The sequence below is a fragment of the Anser brachyrhynchus genome (assembly GCF_964034855.1).
Source record: "Anser brachyrhynchus genome assembly, chromosome: 8".
Lineage (NCBI taxonomy): Eukaryota > Metazoa > Chordata > Aves > Anseriformes > Anatidae > Anser > Anser brachyrhynchus.
Genome location: NC_137702.1, coordinates 2,631,120 through 2,651,529, shown reverse-complemented (window position 1 = coordinate 2,651,529; position 20,410 = coordinate 2,631,120). Strand labels below are relative to the sequence as shown.

Genomic DNA, 20,410 nt, shown 5'->3' with positions numbered 1-20,410 from the left:
ATAAAAGTCGTTGCAGTGGTGGGAGCGACAGTAGGGGATTTCCCTCTTTTGGTTGGCATGCCTTTGTCACCCAAGCCCTGCAATGCTCTCTGCCCTCACTGGGCTCGGTGGCGTGAGTCTGGCCACAGCAGCACTGCCAGCACAGCCCAAATTGGGGCTGGGTCCCCGGGCTGCCCTGAGGGAACAGCTCTGTTTGCCAGGAATGTGAAGCATCCTTAGCCGGAGACGCTGCCAGCAAAACTTCTGAGGTCGGTGCAGATGTGCTGACAAAAAGCTCTTTATCTCATCTTCTGTAGAGATGAGGTGTCTCCTCTGACACAGGCCTGCTGCTGAATCTGCGCTAACAGATCTGCCAGCAGAGCTGTTTTGGTGCAGGGCATGTTAAAAACCAAGCCCCCGCGCCCTGCTGCCGCTGCTCATGGTGTGCTGAGCCCTGCTGCTGGAGCTCCGGTCCCCTGAGCCGCCGTGCAGCCACGCGGTGCTGGGGGAAAGCCCCAGCTGAGCCTTGCCACCATCGCCCTGTGCTGCCGCGTTGGGTGGATTCAGGTCAGCAAGGCAGAAGAATCCCGAGAGAGCCTGAATAAACCCTGTGCCGTCCGTCTGAGGAAGCAATGCTTGTGCTCGGGGGCTGGCCGCAAACGGGCAGCAAAGATTCCTGCTTAGAATGAAAAATAGCGGTGGCGTACGGGTTTCTCCCATTCTGAGCAAAAAGGAAAACAAGCCACCAACCTGTTTTCTGTGTGCACAGGGATGGATCAGAGTACCCGGTATGTGGTAGGGGATAGAGGAGAGGAGCTTTGGTGATGGGGGTCTTTGGAAAATGTGCTGCCGAAGGTCAGTCTGAAACGTATCTGGTGTTGGGAGCACTGGGCAGCCCCCGGCTGTCCCCAAAAATGCCCTGGGCAGGCGCTGGGCTCTCTGGGGGGCTCGCTGATTCCTGCTGCTCACAGGCAGCACAGAAGCCTCACCCAGCTCAAGCCGTGTTGGGTCACTTAACGAAACACAAGGAAGGAAATACGGAAGTCCAGCAAATGCTGCACCTTCCGTGTTAATGCAAGAAAAGGAAAAAATGCTTAATGAAACCTGAGTTGTGTCTGAATGGAAGTTAAACAGGGCCCAGCCCCAACTCCTTGCTTACATCCTCAGTAGGTGAAAGGTGTATCAAAGGGAATTGTGCGACGCTGGCACCTCCAAGGTGGGAGCGGGGTGCTCAGCTTGGGACTTTGATCTCTGTTGGACAGGATGCCTGGCTGGGTCTGGAGCGTGGTGATGAAAGCCGGAGCCTCTCACGTGTAAATCCTTGCTTCCAGCCTCTCTCTGGGTGGCACCAGCTCCACCTCACCCCCTTGCAGAGTCCCGTGGGTCGCTTCAGGCCAGCTCCTGCCAGGACGGCACTTGTGGCAGAGAACATCAGTGGCGCAGGACTGACACCCGCTGCTTCTCGCCTCTCCTGGCAGAGCTCTGCCCCTTCCCCTGGTCCAGCACAAAAGGGTTAGCGTGGGACTCAGCTGCCCCTCTTTTTATTCAGGCAAGTCGCTGCTCTGAGAGCTCCTTTCTGACTGTTTTCTAACGCGTGGACTGGCAAGGAGTGATTGCAGTCCTGTGATAGATGCCCTGAGACGTTTCCTGAGAGCACTTAGTGCTGGGCTGTGAGGAAAATGCCCCACCTCTGCTGCCCTGCAGCACGGGGCCGGCCCCTCGCCCCTTCCTAGTCTGTAGGGGAGGTTTGCCATTGTTTGAGCGAGGTGTTGGGGCTCTAACGAAGGGCTCCGTTTTGACACCACGCGTCAGGCATCGTTAGCACGGGCGCTGCTGGGACTTGTTGCCGAATGAATGGGTTTGCCAGTGCCAGCCGCGTGGCCGGGGAAGGGCAGCTGCAGTCAGCAAGGAAGCGTCCAAATTAATGCGGGGAGTCGCCTTGCTTCTGAGAGCTCCAAAGACCAAGCCTAAATCTGCTTGACAGTTTCTTCTGGAGGGACACACATGGCGTGGAAACATTTGATCTCTCGGCCAGCTAATAACAAACTTGAAAACAATGTAAATCGGTGATTATAAAGTGCTCTGAGAGACAAAAGGAGGATTCACATTTACATCATAGAGCTTTGGTCCGATGCGATTATAAAAACAAGCTGGGATTGAAAGTAATGTATTTGTAAATTGGCCCGTGACCTCTGCAAACCTATCGGAAAGGCTGGGTCACGTCCCCCTGTGGCACAGGCTCGGTGACCCCAGTGCTGCGCGTGCCCTGCCGGCGGGTTTGTTCTGCAAGCAGCTGACCGGGAGCTTGTGTGTGGTTGTGTGAGTGTGCACGGGTATGTGTGCATGTGCAGCATCGTTGTCCAGCAGCGAGGCAGCCGCTGACACAGGAAAGCTCGTGCACAAGTTTGGGGGAGCTTTCTGGGCCTGAGCAGTGCTTTCTGTGCCGTGCGACCCGACCTGGCGGGGTCGGGCATCCGAGGCTTCCCCTACAAAGCAGAGCCCAAACCGTTCCCCTCCGTCTGTGCCCTTCACCCCACGCAAACCATGCGCTGCCTCTGCTCGCGCTGCCCTCGCCCCGGCCTGGTGGGGACGCTCGGGTGGGCGAGGGCCAAGGGCTCAGAGCGGCCACAGCGGAGCTGAGCAGGCTCAGGGCACTGCGGGGTCGATGCCACGGCCCTTGGTGACACCCGTGTGGGCTTGTCCCCGTGGGTTCACTGGGCGGGACGCAGCTCAAGTGCCAGCGAGTTTACTGGGAACACGCAGAAAGTGAGGCAAAAGCGGCCGATTGCCAAGGGTAACTCGTATTGCTCTGACTAAGGGAGACTTCCGTTCTGAGCTACTAGGTTGGGTTATTCATAATTTTCTCAGGAAATTCACTTTTACCCTTGGGCTGGATTACAGTGTACTCCTTCCAAGTCAGCGACTGTGTGCAGCACCAGAGAAACGTGGTCAGCCCGTCCGGCACCTAATGGGCCGCGTTGGACAGAGACGTGGCAATGGAGGTGTTCGCAGAGACCCAGCCCCTCTGAGCATACAGATATTTGCATGAAAAATTACTCCTGCTCTTTCTTTGCTTCTCTTCAGGCTAACGCTACAGACTGCTGTCCCCAAGGAGCCCAATTAGATCCAGATGTCTCACTATTCGTACGTGTTTTAATCTCTACCCCAACTTTACGTAATGCAATATCTGGTTTCTGCACGCAGCTCCCACCGCCCAGAAAGTGAAAATATATCACAAGGTCTCCCTGACAAAAGCAAGCACAGATATTCAAGGAGTGGAACTCATTCAAGGAGTGGCAATCGGCGCTACCGCCCCGATTTCTTGTCCCAGCCCCAGGCTGGGCGTTTCACAGCCGGAGTTGCCCGAGGCTGGGGCAGGCGGCAGCGGTGAGCGACTCCAGCGCTCGGGCGATGCTTTGATTCCCTGGTGGCATGAGTCCCTGCAGCAAAGGCCAAGTTCTTGTGCTGGCAGCAAAAAAGCTCTGAAGCCCCGTTGTTCTGGAGGACCTGACAGTGCTCCACCCGGACGGACGGTTTCTCTCTAGATGGCAGTATTGGTAAGGAGTCTCAGGGCACCACGATGGACCCAGGGTCTTGCTATACCTCGGCGCTGCGTGATTCCAGCTGAAGTCCAGGAGTTCATTCCCCAGCCAAAATTACACCTCGGAGGTCCTTAAGTGAGCACCCGGGCTGCAAGGTGTTGTAAAGCAAAGGTCGCTGAGACTGGCTGAAACAATTCAGGAAAACGCTGTGCAGTGCTGGTTGTGTAGCATATAATGTGTGATAAATCCAGAGTCCAACCCCTGAATCTTCATCATGTGGAGTTTGGGGCAAAATTTCCAGTTACCATTGAAAAAAATCTGTTCCTCCAGCTTTGTAGTGAGGAACGCGTGTGCTCAGCAGGCGTCAGTCACAGCACCGGCTGCCACGAGCAGGCTCAGGCAGAGGAAGGGGCTGTAGATGGCACAAACCAATTATCAAATGAAACGAACCAATTACCACTCTTTTTCCTCAATGTTTTCACACACAGTCCAGGCGTGTGGGACCACCAGCATGTCTAGGTGTTTGCACTTTCTCCGTCGTTGGCCCTGGCCAGCAAACGTGAGCTGGGACCAGCGGGGAGCGGGGCCAGGTGGGGGGAAGGAGCCTGGCTGAGGGGTAGGGGTCAGGGGAGCATGGCAAGAGCAAGAAGGGATCTGAAGCTGGAGGCGAGGGGAGCAGAAAGATGTGTGTGGAGACCAGAAGGATTTAAACCCTCAGAATGCTGATTGATTTGGTTTTACTGTCTGTATTTCCACAGGTTGTGATTACAAGGCAGCGTTAGCAGAGGTAACGGCCCTACTCCCCGTTATGGGAAGTGGCTTTCTGTGCCAGCGCGGGGCCTGCTTTTCACAGCATCCCACCTGTATTTTAATTCTGTAAATTCGAAATTTCCTCTGTGGCTAAAAGATCAGATATACTCACATGAAGCTTGATTACAGGGAATGAATTAGGTTTCAGTTGGGATGAGGCCTCCTAGCGAGGAGCAACAGCCCAGATCTGATACTCAGCAGCACAACGTGCGCTTGTGTAACAGCACGTGAGCGGAGCCAGTCCACTTGGATGGACTCGTACAGCATCTGAAGTCGTTATTAAATATCCACCCTCACATTTCCAACGGCAGAAGTTATAATTTGCATCGCCTTTGCGCGTGGCAGATTGAATTTGCTGTAAATTCGACCTTTCTCTCTGCTTGTGTCTTTTCATTCTACAATAGCAGCGTGATCGCCGTTTGAGCGCAGGGCATGCACTAATGGCCTGGGGTTAAACGTTTTGCTGCCCTCGGCCCCTCCTGGCCACCTTCCCTCCCAATGAAGGCACTGACACACCTGGGGCTGCACGCCCACATCTGCGCCATGTCCCATAATTAGACTGGATGAGATAGCTGTTAGAGGATTTGGGCTGTCTCTAATACCATGACACTATTTCAAATGACTCTGCACCAACTTAAAATCAATTGATATCCCTTGCCTCCTTCATAAAACCCATTCTGGAAGGACTGTTACAAAGCCTTCATGCTCTGATCCCTCGAGGCGCCTGTTTCGGTGGCACAGGGCGGTATTTAGACGTGCTGCGCCTCGCTGCACAGCACCACTGTGGGGTCATTCCTCTGCTCTTCCAGGCCCAGCGAACCTCCCTGCAGCCACGGCAGAAAGAAAGGTGAAGGGAACAGTCAGTCGGAGGGGGAATAATTGGGCAAAGGGAGGTCTGTGTCCAGCGAGCAAGCACGTGAAGCTCTGAACCATCTGACTCCGTGTTTATCCACGGCTCCTCAGAGACAGGGGGGAGCTGGAGGGAAGCGGAGGAGTTTAGGAAGCTCGCAAGCAGAGTGCTTGTGTTGTTTCTGGCAAAATGACCAGCCATGTGTGTCCCTTCACAATGACATTAACCTCCCATGGCAGGGCTGGGAGTCCCTCAGAGACGCTCCTCTCCACCGTTCCTGTTCAGGACGACCTGCTCAGTTGTTCCTGGTGGCAGCAAAGCTCGGACCGCAGGCCGCAGCCAGGAGCAAGTTGGAGCAGGATCCAGCCACGCAGAATTAACCTGACAAATGCAGGCTGAATCTCTCCAGGCAGCTGCTGCTGAAAGGAGAAGCAGCTTTACCTCCGCACGGCGCTCGGCCTAGCGAGGTGCCCGGCGCCGGCCTGCAGCGACATGGCTGCAGCTCTCCCCGGGGTGGGTGAAGGCCGCGGGGTTTGTGCCAGGGCCTTGCCTTCCCCTTTGGGGCCATCTGCGGGCCTTACGCAGAGGGAGGCTTTCCTGAGCTTTGGGATCACAGACAAGCACGTCTGTAAGCATTTTCCTCCTCAGGTCGCTAATGCTGTTTCCTCCCTGAACTGAACGTATTGCCGAAGTCTCATTTTGGCTGTGTTAATGCTACGCATCTGTCCTCAAAGAGGGGAAAGGGAAAGTTTCCTGTGTCTTCTTCTGACTATGCAAAACTGAATGAAACAGGAGACAGAGACTACGAATCTACCCTGTCCCAGTGCAGCCCAAAGATAAAAGCGTTAAAATGCTCTGTAATTACCGTCAACCTCAAAGAAGAAATTTTATGATGGCAGTAATCAGATGCTCAGCTCTAACAACCCATGGCACAAAATGAAAGAACGCAATTTTTAAACAATGCTGTTTTTTTTTTTTTTTTTTTAATTTGGCTCGGCAACGGTTTGAAGGTGTTTCTCCTTTTGTAAGAAATTTGAACTCTCACGATGTGAGAGTCTGACCTTTTGGATGACAGAGAAATTATATATATTTAAATGACGGCCTTGTCTAGTTCCAGATGCCTACATCTTTTAGCATGAAGCGCAGCCTTTTACGAAGAACCAAAGCAAAATGAAAGCATCGGTTATATGCAGCTTAGGCTCAAGAAATGAATTCCTATGTAAGTGTTATTTTAAACAACGATTTGACAACCTCTTTAACAATCAGAGTTTATTAGAATGCTAAAATGGCTACCGTCCCCTTAGGGCCTGATCTGCTTTGTCAGGAGTACCAATTTTTACACCTGGAAACCTATTGCCTCGCTTCAATTTGGGATAGACGCAGAGTTAGCAGAGGCGTTAAGTGCTGGCAGCGCTACTTTGCTGCAGAGTGGCACAGCGCGAAGCCTTGGTGAGAGCTCCGAAGGCCGCTTGGGGAGCTCGGCTCGGCCCTTCCCGGGCACCAGGAACCCACACGGGACTGCTTGCCCACAGCACAGACCTGTTGGAAACCAAGCGCTCTTGGCTCTCGTGCCCACGGAGCTACTTGGTTTGTAACGGCCTGTTCAGAAGGAAGGTGTGAGGTTCTTGTGCTTCCCCCCCATCTCCTGCTGTTCCCCTGGGGGTGGTGGGGCTGCACGGGGCCCCCGGCCCGGCTCCGCTCTCTCCCTCCCCTCCTAGCAGGCATGGCAGAGCTCACAGAAATCTGCTTCATCCTGTCCCTGGTCGTGGTTATTCAGCATCCAGCTTCTTTTCCACGATCCCTAACATGGTGGGAGCCCTCCAAACACAGGAGTTTTGTGCTTACACCGACAAAAGGGGATGCCGTAACTCCTTAGGCCCAGACCAACGAGCAGCCACACTCGGTCAGCTGCAGAAGGAGCTGCTGGAAGGCTATATATATATATATATATTTTTTTTTTCTGTTGCTGTTTACTCAATTTTCTGCTTATTTCCCTAAGGGAAAAGTTGTGGTGTGACCACAGCCTCTGCCTGCTCTGTCCCTTGGCCAGCGTGTGGGTGCGCAGCACCAGCAGCTCAGCACCGGCCGCAGCAGGAACGCGGGGCAAGGACGGAGAGGGCAGAGGCCGGGGCTGCCCGAGGAGGTGGGAAACGGCGCTGGAGTCACGATGGGTGCTGGAAACACCGTGGGAGGCTTCTGAGGTGCGAGTATAAAGGACGAGGGGCACAACACTGCAGGGTGTCGCTTGCGCTGTTTGCAGCACGTTTAAAAATTTACACTTTTTCCTTCACTTCATGCTGCTGCAGGTACGTGTCTGCTTTGGTCTGAGAAAATTGGGGAGGCATTTTTAAGCTGAGCTTTCTGCATTTTCCAGAGAAACTTCCTGATTTTTGTACTTTTTATTTTGATTGAGAGGAATGTTTCATGTCAATTGAAGCTGCTTATTTTCTGCTTTATTACAAAGCAAGACTGCTACACGTACAGCACTGTTCATTAGTGTCCAGCTCACAGTAACAGGTGGGACAGTAGAGCTTCTGGCACCGTTTCAAGCATTTACTGTTGATAACAGTTATGTCAGTACTGGCGATGTAGGACATTTTATTTTTCTGCTTTCACTAAAAAAAAAAAGAGAGAGATGGATTAGATCCATGCAAATTAAAAAGTAGCAGAAACTAAACTAGACATTAGTGGTTTCAAATGCTCAGGCTGTACTGGTAAGCTCTCTGTCATAGTGGGAATCAAAGTCATTTTTTAAGCAGCTATTGTGTGTTCTACTTTGAAGTGATTATTGTAAATGTCTTATAAAAAGCAGCTGAGCTGCATTTTTCAATTTTATATACAGGCCTTGAAAGCCCACTAAGTAGCTGAGTGCCCCTGTGTGTGTATGTTAAACTTGTTGTGCGGCAGAAAGAAGGTACAGAATATACCTCAGCTCATGTATAAATAATATGCTACTAATTTTTTCTGCCATTACCAAGTGGGTTGATGCTGAACAGCATATAACTGCTGGGTATGTTATAGGGATTGCTTTTCAGATGCAGAGAAGTGCTACAGATTCCTCCCACTACGCATTAATTCCTGCAAAATTAAGCACGATGGTTTGGTAGCTCAGTGCTTGCATACTGACTCTTTATTCCACCTTAATTTCTGGACTTTCTTTTCCTTTTTTTTTTTTTTCTTTCCCCTTCTTCGCATCCAACTTTTTCTCTTCTTTGTTCTTCTTCACTGTTTTCCAACTTTCCATCTTCTTCATGCATCATATTTTTTTCCCTTCTGGGTTTTCCCTTCCAGCTTTTTCTCTTTTGTGGTACAGGAACACAGAATTCAAGAGCAGTATTTACCTCCACCACCTGCCACCCTTCCCTTTTCTGTGCTTTCAGCATTGACTAAAATTCCCTTCATACAACTCCAGCTCAGATGTTTATGTAGTTACTGTACTATCAGGAGGGCGTGCAGAAGAGGCTGACCAGACATCCAGTTTTTTATTATGTCCTCCAAAAGTGCTCCCCTGGCTGATGGGGCTGCCGCGGCTCCTTCTGGGCTGGCTGCGAGTGAAAGAGGTGCCTGAGAGTTTTGGCCATATAGCCTCAGCCGTGTAGGTTTGTCCTCCTAAGAGATGTTGTAATGTGTACGGGTATGTTAAAGCAACGAACACGTTCCATAGCAACTGCAGTGTTTGTAGTAGCAATAGCATATGGGAATGCCTCGGTCCCGCACTTGACGGCACTGCAGTGACTGCACTGACCTGCCGCAAGGAAAATTGGAGTAATGAAGCGCTGACTGGAAAAAAATACGTGCAAAGCCAAATTTTCACAACTGGTATAAGCAACTTATAAACGAATCCCACCGAGGGTTAACGGGAAAGAGGTTTGTCAGGCACCACAAGCTTGAGCGGGATGGATTAAACCATGCCTTGTCCTGTTGCATGAGAGCTTCACGGCCACGACCCCACGTGCTCACTGCTGGGAGCAGCTCAATACTCGCCCAGCTCTGAACGTGGGCAAAAGCTTATGCATGGGGGCACTCAGGCACTGCCGAGCAACGAGGAATATTTAACCCCGAAGCAGAAACAAGCATGTTTCTTTGTGCTACGTGCAAGGTCTTGTTCCCCAGCTCCAGCTCTCCTGCCGGCTGCACGGGTCAGTGATACTTGGTGCCAATGTGAAGCTCAAAGATCTTCTTAATCTTGTCGTGGGACCTAACTCCCTCAAAACAACATTTAAAAACATACAAAATATCCTTCAAGAACGAGTTTTCTTTATTTTGGTCCTCTTCATTTTTTTCCCACTAATAATGATTAGCAGTATTTTAAATCTGAGTCAAGCGAGACATTGAGTGGGGGCCAAACACAGAAGGCAGCGGTGGGACGCCAAGAGCAGAATGGAGGCGTCAGTGGTAGGAGAAGGGGATGGGATGGGACGGGGAGGTGTGGGCTGTCATCTCAGAGGATCCTCTTAACAGTATGAGATTTTGCAAAGGGTTATTTGATGGAGTTTGTGGAAAATATCTTTAATTTTTATACATATAAAACTCTGTGGATTTTAATTTTCATTTACTCCATAGAAACTAACATAAATGTAACAAATGTTTTATTCAATATCTTTTAAAATAAATAATACGCTAGAAACATAACAAAATATTAAGTAGTCAGTTACTTCCCAGAGTCCCATCGCTTTTATTCCATGTACCATGAAAAGTATGAGGCCTGAAGCAGTTTGGGAGGTAAAGGTTAAATTATGGCTCTGTATTCAGCATTTAAAAACTCAAACAAACTCTCGAGCTCTGCAGTCCCTTTTACACAAAGAGCTTGTCAGCACGTGTTGCTGAGATTGGTGGGAGATCTGCACTGGCAACCCAGAGGAGACAAGGAGAAATGGCATGGGCTGAAAAGGATGAAGAAGAAGAGAATTAATCGTGGTCTATAAAACCAATATAACTTGTATTTGTTCCTTTGCATCGCAATACCACTCCAAAACAGAGGCCAACTGTTAACAGAGGCAAAGCCAACTTCATCTTTTGCAGGCTGACAAATGGTCATGTAAGTTACCAAATAACCCAAGACCTCAGGATTAAACTTCTCCAATTGTTTTCACATGATGCAACTTTAAATCTCTCTTTTGAACAGTATTAAATTTCCTTTCATTCCCATAAACTTCAGAAAAAGTTGACTGCTCTCACATTTCAGACTTGACCCAGCTAACTTGCACTTTTCCCCTCTGCTAGTCTGGAGAACAGAATAATGAAATTCAGACAACAGTGACCAAATGTTGCTCCATAGAACTTTCCTTTTACAAAACAGATGAATACTCCTGGGCTCCAAAACACTGCAGGGAACAAAACTTTCAAACCTTATGGAAATAAAACGGTAAGCCTATGCAGTGACTTCATCTCCTTTATCAGATCAGAGACATTTTCACTGGAATTGAAATGGATTTAAAAAACAAAAACCAAAAAACCTCTAAGTAGAGAAAAAAAATTAAAAAATCCCACTGAAGCCATTGTTGAAATAGTGCTTTATTTCAAAAAACACACCCACATGAGTGAAAGCTAAATTTCAGAGAGGAGAAAAGCTGCATCATCCTCATAATTTACAGAATTTGTGTTGCAGATAGAGTTGTGCTATTATAAGAGCCAGGAAAAGAAATATTTTAGCTTTCATTTTTTTGTGATTAAAAAAAAAGATAAGCAAATATACTGTGTATTCTGATCCTGACAAAGGGCTGTAGAAAATGACCACAGATATGTGGCTGCTGCAAGGGCTGGAATTTCTCCCTCGAGGTGCAGAGCACTCTCGGATCTCATGGAAATCCGAACAAGTCGGTCCACCCAGCATCTTGCCAGATGAGGCCCTGTATTTATATAACAAGAAATACCCACTGTGCTGCAGATTTGCTGCTGGTGTGAGTGGAATTGCATTCACTTAAGCCCATTGCAAATTTAGCCACTAGAGTCAAAATAAAAGGAGCCAAAATATATAAATCCAGCAGACAAAGTTTATGGGCGAACTAAACCAAACATTCAACATCAAGATTTAGTGCAGCCAAATTGTTATAACTAAACGGGGTACCTTACATCATTTTGTGTCCTAGGGGCACAGTCTCCATTTTAGTGGCGTGCTAAACTCACGCTGATATCAATAAAAGTTTTACATGCAAAATGAGTGGAAAATACGAGATGTTAGATAGTACGATACAAGTCTATAAACCCGATACCTAAAACCTGCTATCTTGGTTTTGGCAACCCCCCACTAACTTCCATGCAAATTCCACTGATGGATCTCTAGTTGAGTTTGTCTTAATTGAAAGTCTTAAAGGTGAATTGAAATGTTGTTGGAATAAAAACCTGTTTAAGATGCCAAATCCCTAACAAAATCCCTGTGTAGACTTACAAGTAAATAACTTGTAAAGGCAAATGTACAGGCCTTCCTATTAACCTGTCAAACCGTGAATTCTGGAATCTATTTTTCTCCCGCAAAATTTGTGACATTCTTCTTCCTCTAATGACTGAAGTGTTTTACTGCCTTGCAAGCCTGGCAACAAAGATGATACTGTTTAGGAAGGTGGTGAAATCTCCCTTGTTCATGCTGATGACTGCAGGACCACATACTGATGAATTTATGTTGAGAACTGGGAGGTAAAGACCAGATGCCACGGCCCTTTCCTGGCAGGACTGCTTACTACACGTTGGGCTTGGGCTACCTGCGAAGTTGTCTAATACGGTGTGAAGTCATGGATCAAGGCAGCGGAGTGTAGCAGTAGTTCAGTTTTCCAAAGTATTGCTTTAATGACCTCCTCCCTGAATTAGATTTTCTAGGGCTGGGTTAAGTGAGCCCTGTTACAAAAAGCAAACAAACTCTATAAGAGAAATTGTGGCCCCTTTGAAGTTAACACGGAGTTTCACCTGAAATTACCTGAAATATTTTGCAGAGTACAACCCTGTCACGCCTGAACCAAGCTGTAAATCCATTACCTTCTTTTCAAGACTCATTTCTGGGGATAATGAGTAAGTCAGAGATAAAACAATTGTAACTCTTTCCTCCCAAAAGATCCCTACAAAGCCCAGCATCTGAAATGTAAATTACCAGCCTGTGTGACTATTTGGAAGCGTCGCTGTTGCACGCTTCTGTTGCCTGTCCTGCTCTGTACCTTGTCTGGTTGTTAAATTAACGCTTTGAAAGTGCCCAGCACAATGGATACAGCACCTAATGAAATGCTGATGTGCCAGCACACAGTTATGAAAATTAAATATAAACAACAACAAAAATAATGCATAATAAGCATGCCGATATTTGCATGCGTTATTAAGCAGTTGTTAGCGTTTGTGTCCCATTTTATCACCCTCATTTTTCCAGAAGGGTAACATTACATGTTATGGAGCTATGTAATTCAAGGATATAAAGAACAGAGTCCTTCTGCTACATATATAAAATTCCAGTGTAGTACACATATGAAAGGGAAAGAATTGTGGTCTATTTCAAGGCTTTTCCTTTTATCTTTTCCATAGCCTCCTGCCAATTTTCAAAGTACTCCCAGATCACAGAACTGAAGTAGATTATCTGAACAAGATTGTACTGAACCTCCTGATACTCCCTGCTATCATTCCCTAGGGCTACAACCTGTCCTCTGACCCCTGACAGTGCTCTCTCCCAGTGTTCCCTACAGCTACCCAGGCCTTTGCTTTCCTCGTACGGCAAAGGTTTCAGCTTGAGAAGGGGACAGAGCTGTTGCACGGACTGGCACGAACACCCCCACTCACTGGCATAGCCTGTCAGCCTCAAAATAACCTGAGGCCCCGGAGGGGCTGCGTATCCCACCTCCTACGGACACCCTGGAGCTACTCCGTGGTCTCTGTAGCTGACCTGCCGGGCTCAGGCAGTGCAAAGCATGCCAGGAAACGTCCTGACAAGGACCAGTGCTGGGTTTATCTCTTAACTGAGACAACACATCAAGAGCAATCCATTACCTCCTTGCTCTTGGTGTCTTTTCTTACCCCTGCTGCAAACAGAATTACTGAAAGCAGGCTTAATTGCTTAATAGCGTTCTGCCATGATCACCAGGTTTATCAACCATTTTCGCATGTACTTATGAACAAAAGGACAAGCTTTTGCTACGTGACCATATAAAGCAATACTTCTTACTTGCATGTTGGCCAATATATGTATTTCTTAAACTGTCTGTAACAGGCTTTTTACAAGGAATCTCACATGCTGGAAAAAGTGGCATAACAAGAGAGATGTCTTTCTTGTACATGCCTATTCTCTATACAGTAACTAATTTTCTTTTTTTTCTCTGTTTTTTTTGAGAATTCATAAAATTTACATTCACTCTTCTATTCATTTTAAAGAAATGTGTCATTATTTGTTCTGCATTTGCTCCTGAAAGCTCAGATAGAAAATGAGGGATGCATTGAGACAACGTCATCACGTGTAAGACAGAATTCCTAGCCTAAAGAACTGTTAGTGTAAGCCGAGATATATGTAAATCTCTACTCTTCAAAAACTATCACCAATTGCTGTTTCCTACATTGTGTCAGCACTTAAAAATCAACAGTGAAATCAGATTTAAATGCAGACTTTCCATGGATGTACAGATTCTAGGAATACATGTGAGGGTCTAGCCCTATCTTCAGCTTCCACTCTGGAAGCCTTACCATGGTCTAATTCTAACTGAATTTCAAATGGGCAAAGGATGGTTGTTATAGTCTCAGTAGTTGAAATGAAAAAGATCTGGAATAGATTAATAGGAGTGTTAGTGAGAGATGGAAAGGAAAACAAGAGCTCTCTTTTAATGTGACATGATACTTAAGAACACACATTGTCAGTAAGTACAAATGTGCAATGTTTCTCTTCTACTTTGCTGTACTTCTAACACTGTTCTCTTACAATATTTTGCTTATCATCCTCTTGTTAGGTTTATTGTACTTACAAATCATTCCCAGACAGTCTGCTTCTTAGATATCTTTTCATTAAAAAAAAAGAATAAAAAAAATGCGTGTAATACATTTTCCCTGCGGGAACTAATTCCAGAAAGATATTGACTACAAGCCTTTTGTTGTTTTAAAATATGTAGACATGCATCAAACAATTGTTTCTTCTCCCCAGAGCTACCTTCTGAAGTTTTATCTGAGCATCATATCTCCCAAGCATTCTGCAAACCATGTAGGAGAAACCGTCTCTAGTTTGTCCGCCCAGCCCAGTGCTTATCATTAACTTGGCTACTTTTTGCCATCAGATCCTTATGAATACTCTGTGTTATTCATTTTGTAGTGTTTAGGATTGTGTCCACTCTAGTTCCTTTGTTTAATATATTTTTAGTTCTTCCACTGTGGTATGACAGGCTGCAGTTTGTTAAAGGAAAAGTTGGGAGAATATTTGTATTGATTTCAAAATGCTGCAGATTAAGAGCAGATGTACGATGTATTCCCAAAACGTATGTTTCAGCTTTCGTTTATGTGCTGTGCTGAACAGTCTTCAAGCCAGGAAGTGATTTATATTTGCTAATTGCATTCACTTTGGTAGATTTGCAGCTAAAAATAAGTGGTTTGTTTTTTAATTATAAATGATTTATCCTTTCACACTGTGTGTATCTAACACTTTGAAGCTAACCAAAGACTTGGGGAATCTACATTTAGTTTCCTGATCTGCCATAGACATCTTTTGTATTCTTAGGCACTCTCAGCGGGTTATCCCTGGGCCCACCTTGTAGGTGTCTGGACCTCACAGCCATATTGCTTCATTAAACAACAAACAAGGAGAATAAGAAACAATTTAGTGTAACAGCTAAATGAATCTAACAGCAGGTTGCTGCCAAAAGCAGCGGTTCCACCCCTGAACGAGGGTCCCACTCGCCTTTGCTGGACCTAACACCCCAGCAGCTGTGGGGGCAGTGACCCAGCTGGCTGATCTGGAGGAACTTTGCTCTTTTTTGTCTCATCTGAGGGTGTTTTCCACGCAACCAGTGGCTGAATGGACTTGTCATGATGAACATATGAGAAGCAAAAGAGATTTTTTTTATGGTGGGCAGCTTGCTGTTAGATCAGCTTAGAAGTAACTCGAAATGTCACCCTAGAGGACCAGTGCAAACGAGTCTGGGCTGGTGTTGCAGAAATCCTACCCCAGCTGTACAGGCTGACCTTCTCACTGGCATTAACTCTAATATTCCTGTAACTATAAGATAAGTGTCAGGGCCCTGAGAGCACTCATAGGTCTTAAGGGCCCTGACCAGCCTCACCTGAGGCCTCCACCCACAACCCCCTGCCCACGGACTCTGTTTAAGCCCAGCTCTGAGCCCTCAGCCCCTATTTCAGCTCTGTTGTAGGTGTATTTGTCTGTGATGTTACCTCAGCTGTCCCTGGTCATGTATCCTGTGGGTTTCTGAACTGACTTCCCTGCTTGATCTGGGACCTCTCTTATTGCTATGGGCCTGTCTGACCTGATGACTATCACCGGACCTTACTCTGACCTGTGACTTAATTTTTCAGCTTGATTTCAGACCTGCCTCACCATCGTGAACTTGCCTGATGATCTGAACCCCTGTTTGGACCCGGGCCTACCTCCTTCACCTCACTCAGGGGTAGTGGGTCAGCCTCTGGCTGGTGGCGTTCTCTCAGTTAGTTCCCTGTCCCGTAGGGACCAGACAAAAAGGTGGTTCAGTGGTTTAAAATGGGAGAAACATCTCCATTCTGAAGATATGACTGTCAGCTTAGCTCTTGAACCACCTCAGCTCCTGGCTCTTTGTGTCAGAAACCACATGCAAGACTAGGAAGACCACGTAGCTGCCTAGGGAAGCCGACAGCGTGGGTCTTGAAACTCTGTTAGCATCTGACAAGAAATGTAAGATTCATATGGCAGAAAATGAACCTGGGAGGTCTGGGGGGAATGCAGGAAACAAGGAGGAAATTCCTTTAATCTTGTCGTTCGGTCCATTCTGCAAATGAACTTCTTATTAAGCAGTTACTGACTTCTGAAATCCTAAACCTAATGTAAGCATCCTAGGAATGTGATTGTTCTCCTGAATGGAAAGTGGTCGTCATTCCCGGTAGCTTTGACCAACGTTGGCAGCGTCCCTCAACCCCAGCAAAACAGCGCTACTTGCTATTGACCGCAGGTACAGCTATGGAACAAAGTACTGTGAATTGGTGCTTGCAGAGAATGGAGAAAAGGTGGAACAGAGCAGAATTAAAATGCTCCTTTCAGCAGACAGAAGACTTTTTCAGGTAAGTTGATTTTTTTTTTCTTTAAATAAAAACTCTCCAGGAGAGAATTAGTATGTTACATGTTGATTTCTCTCTGTCAGAAGAGGACTGAAAAGGATTCCTAAGATGCCACTGGGACTTCTGAGGTCCTGACTGACAGAAGGACAGGCACAGTAAATTTGAAATGTTGTGAGGGAAAAATTGAAAGTTCTCAACCCATGTATGAAGAACAGCTTCCCTGCACTGTAAGCGCTTGGTTTCTTTGCTTTGTTTCAGTGGAAAATGGTCTTAAACATAGACTGGTACATCCACAGAGCTCAGCAGGATAAATTTGACATAAAACCGACCAGCTGCCCTTCCTGCTGCCTCAGCTGCACCCCGAGCGGTGCTGTTAGCAAGGCCAGAAGGCGGCTGGCACCAACTGCGTGCCTCCACCATGGCTCAGATCCACGGGTGGATCCCACCACCACCCACCCCCGTGTCGGTGAGCCCTCTGTGAGGCTTGGGTGCCCAGGCCTGGGTTAAATCGCGGCTTTAACACCTCGACGCGGGGATTTCACCACCTCCCCGCCTTGACACAACAGCCCCCTCTGAGGGGAAGCCGAGGGCCGAGCGGGGGCAAAATGGCGGCGGGCGCGGCGGGGCGAGCGCCCCCCTGGGGCCGCCGGGCGGGCCGGGATGGGTCGGTGGGGGCCGGGCCGGACGGCAGGGGGCGCTGCCCGGCCGGGCTGCGGCGGGGCCGGGGAGGGGTGGCCGAGGGGGGGGCCCGGCCGGGGCTGGGCCGGGCTCGGCGCGGAGCTGGCGGAAAGTGACAAGTGAGGGGCTGAGGCTTCCCCGCCCGCCGGGAGAGCGCAGCCCCGAGGGCGCGGCGCCGCGGGACGGGTCGGCGGCGGAGCGGAGGAGAAGAGGAGGAGAAGGAGGAGAAGGAGGAGGAGGAGGAGGAGAGGCGGCCCCGCGGCGGAGCGCGGGTCGGGCGGCCGGCCCGGGACGCCGGCGCTGCGCGGTGGATGTCGGAGTAGCGCGGCGCCGGCTCAGGAATGCAGCAGCCGCCCCGGCCGGGCGGCGGGGACGGGAGCCTCTTGCTGCTCCCGCTGCTCCTGCTGCTGCGGGCGGGGAGCCGGGCCGAGCTGGCGGACGCCACGCAAGGTAAGGGGCGCCCCGAGGAGCCCGGCGGCTCCGGATCTCTCCCTTCCCTTTCCTTCCCTTCCCTCGGCGGTTGGTGCCCGACCCCTACCCGGCGGCTTTGTGGAAGCCTCCCGAGGGCCGGGCCGAGGCACCGGCTCGGGGCGACCCGCGATGGTGGCACCCCCCGGGCTGGTGGCACCCGCGGTGGTGGCACCCGCGGTGGCCCGGCTTGTGGTGCCGGCTTCGGGCGGTGATTTGCCTCCTTTTCCAAGTGTTTCGTTTTGAACAATGACCTCAGACCTTAAAAAAAGCCTCTTCGACTTAGTTTTAACGAGGAGTATTTATTTGCAGCCCTTCTGTTTCGTCAGGGGCTTGACTGCAGCCTTTCGCACGTGAATCGCGTTTAACCCGCAGCGTAGCGCGTGCATGAAGGGCCCTGGCTTGCTTTCGGGAAAAAGGACTTATTTCTTAGGCCAAGTCAGTAAAAAGTGAGTGGTGATTTTGGACGGCTGCATGAGAATTTCAGTGAGAGGTGGATGTTCACAGGCTCGGTCTCCTCGAAGGTGTTTTACGGCGTGTGCGTAAATCGCGAGTCACTTCTGCAAAGTCCTGGGCGATGCCGTGGCCGTGTCTCGTATCTACACAATAAAAAAAGCGAACGCTAAAGAGCTATAAAGCTGATGAGTTTAAATACTTAGGGGTTCAGAAGTGAAAAAGCTGTGGTTTTGAAACCCTTAAGCCAAAGTACAGATACTGTAGGGTAACTGCCAGTAAAAAAGCCGGCTGCAGCTCACAGATACGGCACCCTTCTGCGCCCGCGCGTGGGTTTCTGTGTGTTTTGGAGCGTCCCCGCTGATGCCATTACCTGGAGCCGTGCGGTAGGTGCTGGATGCATCTGAAAGCCTGCCAGGGCCCGCAGCGGGGCTGGGCTGGACGCAGGAGGCTCCCGGTGCAGGTTCAGTGGCTGGCCGATGTTCCGGCTGAGGACGGGAATTCTCCGTGACATCTCAGTGGGAAAAATTTCAAATGTTGTTTTCCAGTTTCTCCAGGGAATGCTGCGCATGGTTAACAAATAGCTGCGTTTTAAGAAAGAGGGGGAGAGAAAGCCCAGCAGACAGCACAATATTGAACACGTAGAGGATGTGACTAAAATAAATACACTCAACATCCCCTTTTTTTTTTTTTTTAATTTCTTCTCCTCGTATTTTTTCAGTGTAAGTTCAAAACTTCAGGCTTATAGTAGGAAGTTTTATGGGCTTCTAGGAGCCCAGAGGAAAAGAAAACCCCACAAACATAAAGCAACGAAGCGTACTGGGTCCAAAACTGGATGTTTTCATTTACTGTGAATTCTGCTTGGAAGTTTATTTCATGATATGACTTCACTTTTATGTCAGCACATACGGTAATTAATGACCGTTGATATAGTCATTAAAGTACAGCTACTTTCCACACTGAAATGTTTCCTATATTGAAACCAGTGTCTTTGGCAAAAATTTACAACATTGATTCATGGGCAGATCAAGTGATGTTTTTGATAGACAGACATCCATCACTTACATTACAACCATATACTACATTTTTTTTTCCCCATACATATTTAAAATATAGGTTTTATAGAAGAATTAGGGAACCTGAACATCTGAAATGGTAATAAAAAAAAAAGTATGAAGTGTTTTGTAAACTTCTGTAAGATATTTGGAGTGGCTGAGTGGATAGATTTTGCTCCACCAGGAAACCAACCAGCCAAACAGAACCCTTCAGTCCCTACCCTTCACCTTCACATTTTTTAAAAAGACAGCTAAATAAGTGAAAGGCATTATTTTTCCTGAGCATGTCAAATGAGGACCTCAGTGCAAGTCCGTCTCTGGTAGTAGCCTGACTTCTCCCAGACAAGCCCCAGTGCTGATGGGCCGGGAGTCCAAGATCTGTCTGCCTGACACAGCGGAAATGAATATTAAAGAGCAGATTCGGCTGTCAGCTCCCAGAGGTGCGGAGGGATGAGAGCCTCGTTGTGCTGCGCTTGGTCCAAACACCTGCGGAGACCCGGCTGGCACTCCAGAGAGCCCTGCCTTGACGCTGGGAGCCAGTAAACATATGCAGATGTGCGCAGACGTCCTCCTGTGAGCAGGCTGATGCGGCTCGGTAGGACGAGTCAGATGTGTATCTGCTCCTAGGGCAGGAAGCTGAGCAGCTATTGTCACGGCTCTTCGGGGGGATTCTTATGAAACCACCTATTTAGCTGAGATGTTGTCAAGTGACCAAAACTGCTTTGCTGCATTGCCTTCCAAAAGCTCTTTTTTGCCCTTTCCACTTTTCCCCTATCATCCCCTGCTTCCTTTCTGTCAGTGACCTTCCCTTGTGGAGAGCGCAGCAAAACAAAAAGCGCATTTTCTTTGTACGCTTGTGCCGTCTTTAATGCACGTTCCTCCCAAAGGTGCTCGCAGGCTGGCCCAGCAGCACTCTGAATAAAACCACAAAGTTTATGTGGATATAAAGAACAGGAACTCCAACTTGGATGTGCTTTTATTCTTTGCAGCATCTGAGGTGACTTTTGGTATTACCTCTTCAGCTTTGTTACTGTTCTGCATCATGTAACTGTGCGAGGACTTGCAATGGAAGAAGCTTGAAGAATATTAAAACATTTTAAAAGCATACAGTCTAGCATACAGATCTCTAGGTTATGTTTGAGATTGTAGGGAGGGCTGTCGATTTCCTTGGAAGTTGCCTCTGTTGAGATAAAGTTCCCCAGCTCTTGATAAGTTGCTGTAATATCTCGGTGGTTAATTGTTTCATCCTTAGGTCAGCAGGCTGCTGTTTCAGCTGGCATCCTCTTAGGAGTTTACAAACAAACAAAATGATTTCATTGCCGTAAGCCTATAAAAGGGTGAGAGAAGGCTTCGCTGTTTCACTC

At 48.4% G+C, this 20,410-nt stretch overlaps 1 protein-coding gene across 1 annotated transcript in view; it reads left to right on the top strand.

Moving 5' to 3' along the window:
• The first annotated feature begins 17,144 nt into the window (after positions 1-17,144).
• Positions 17,145-20,410, top strand: part of ROR1 (receptor tyrosine kinase like orphan receptor 1) — a 156,801-nt gene continuing 153,535 nt past the window's right edge. Inside the window, exon 1 of the mRNA XM_080603372.1 lies at positions 17,145-17,520. Coding sequence (XP_080459498.1) covers positions 17,412-17,520 — 109 coding nt within the window. The 5' untranslated portion in view covers positions 17,145-17,411. The remainder of the gene's footprint in view (positions 17,521-20,410) is intronic.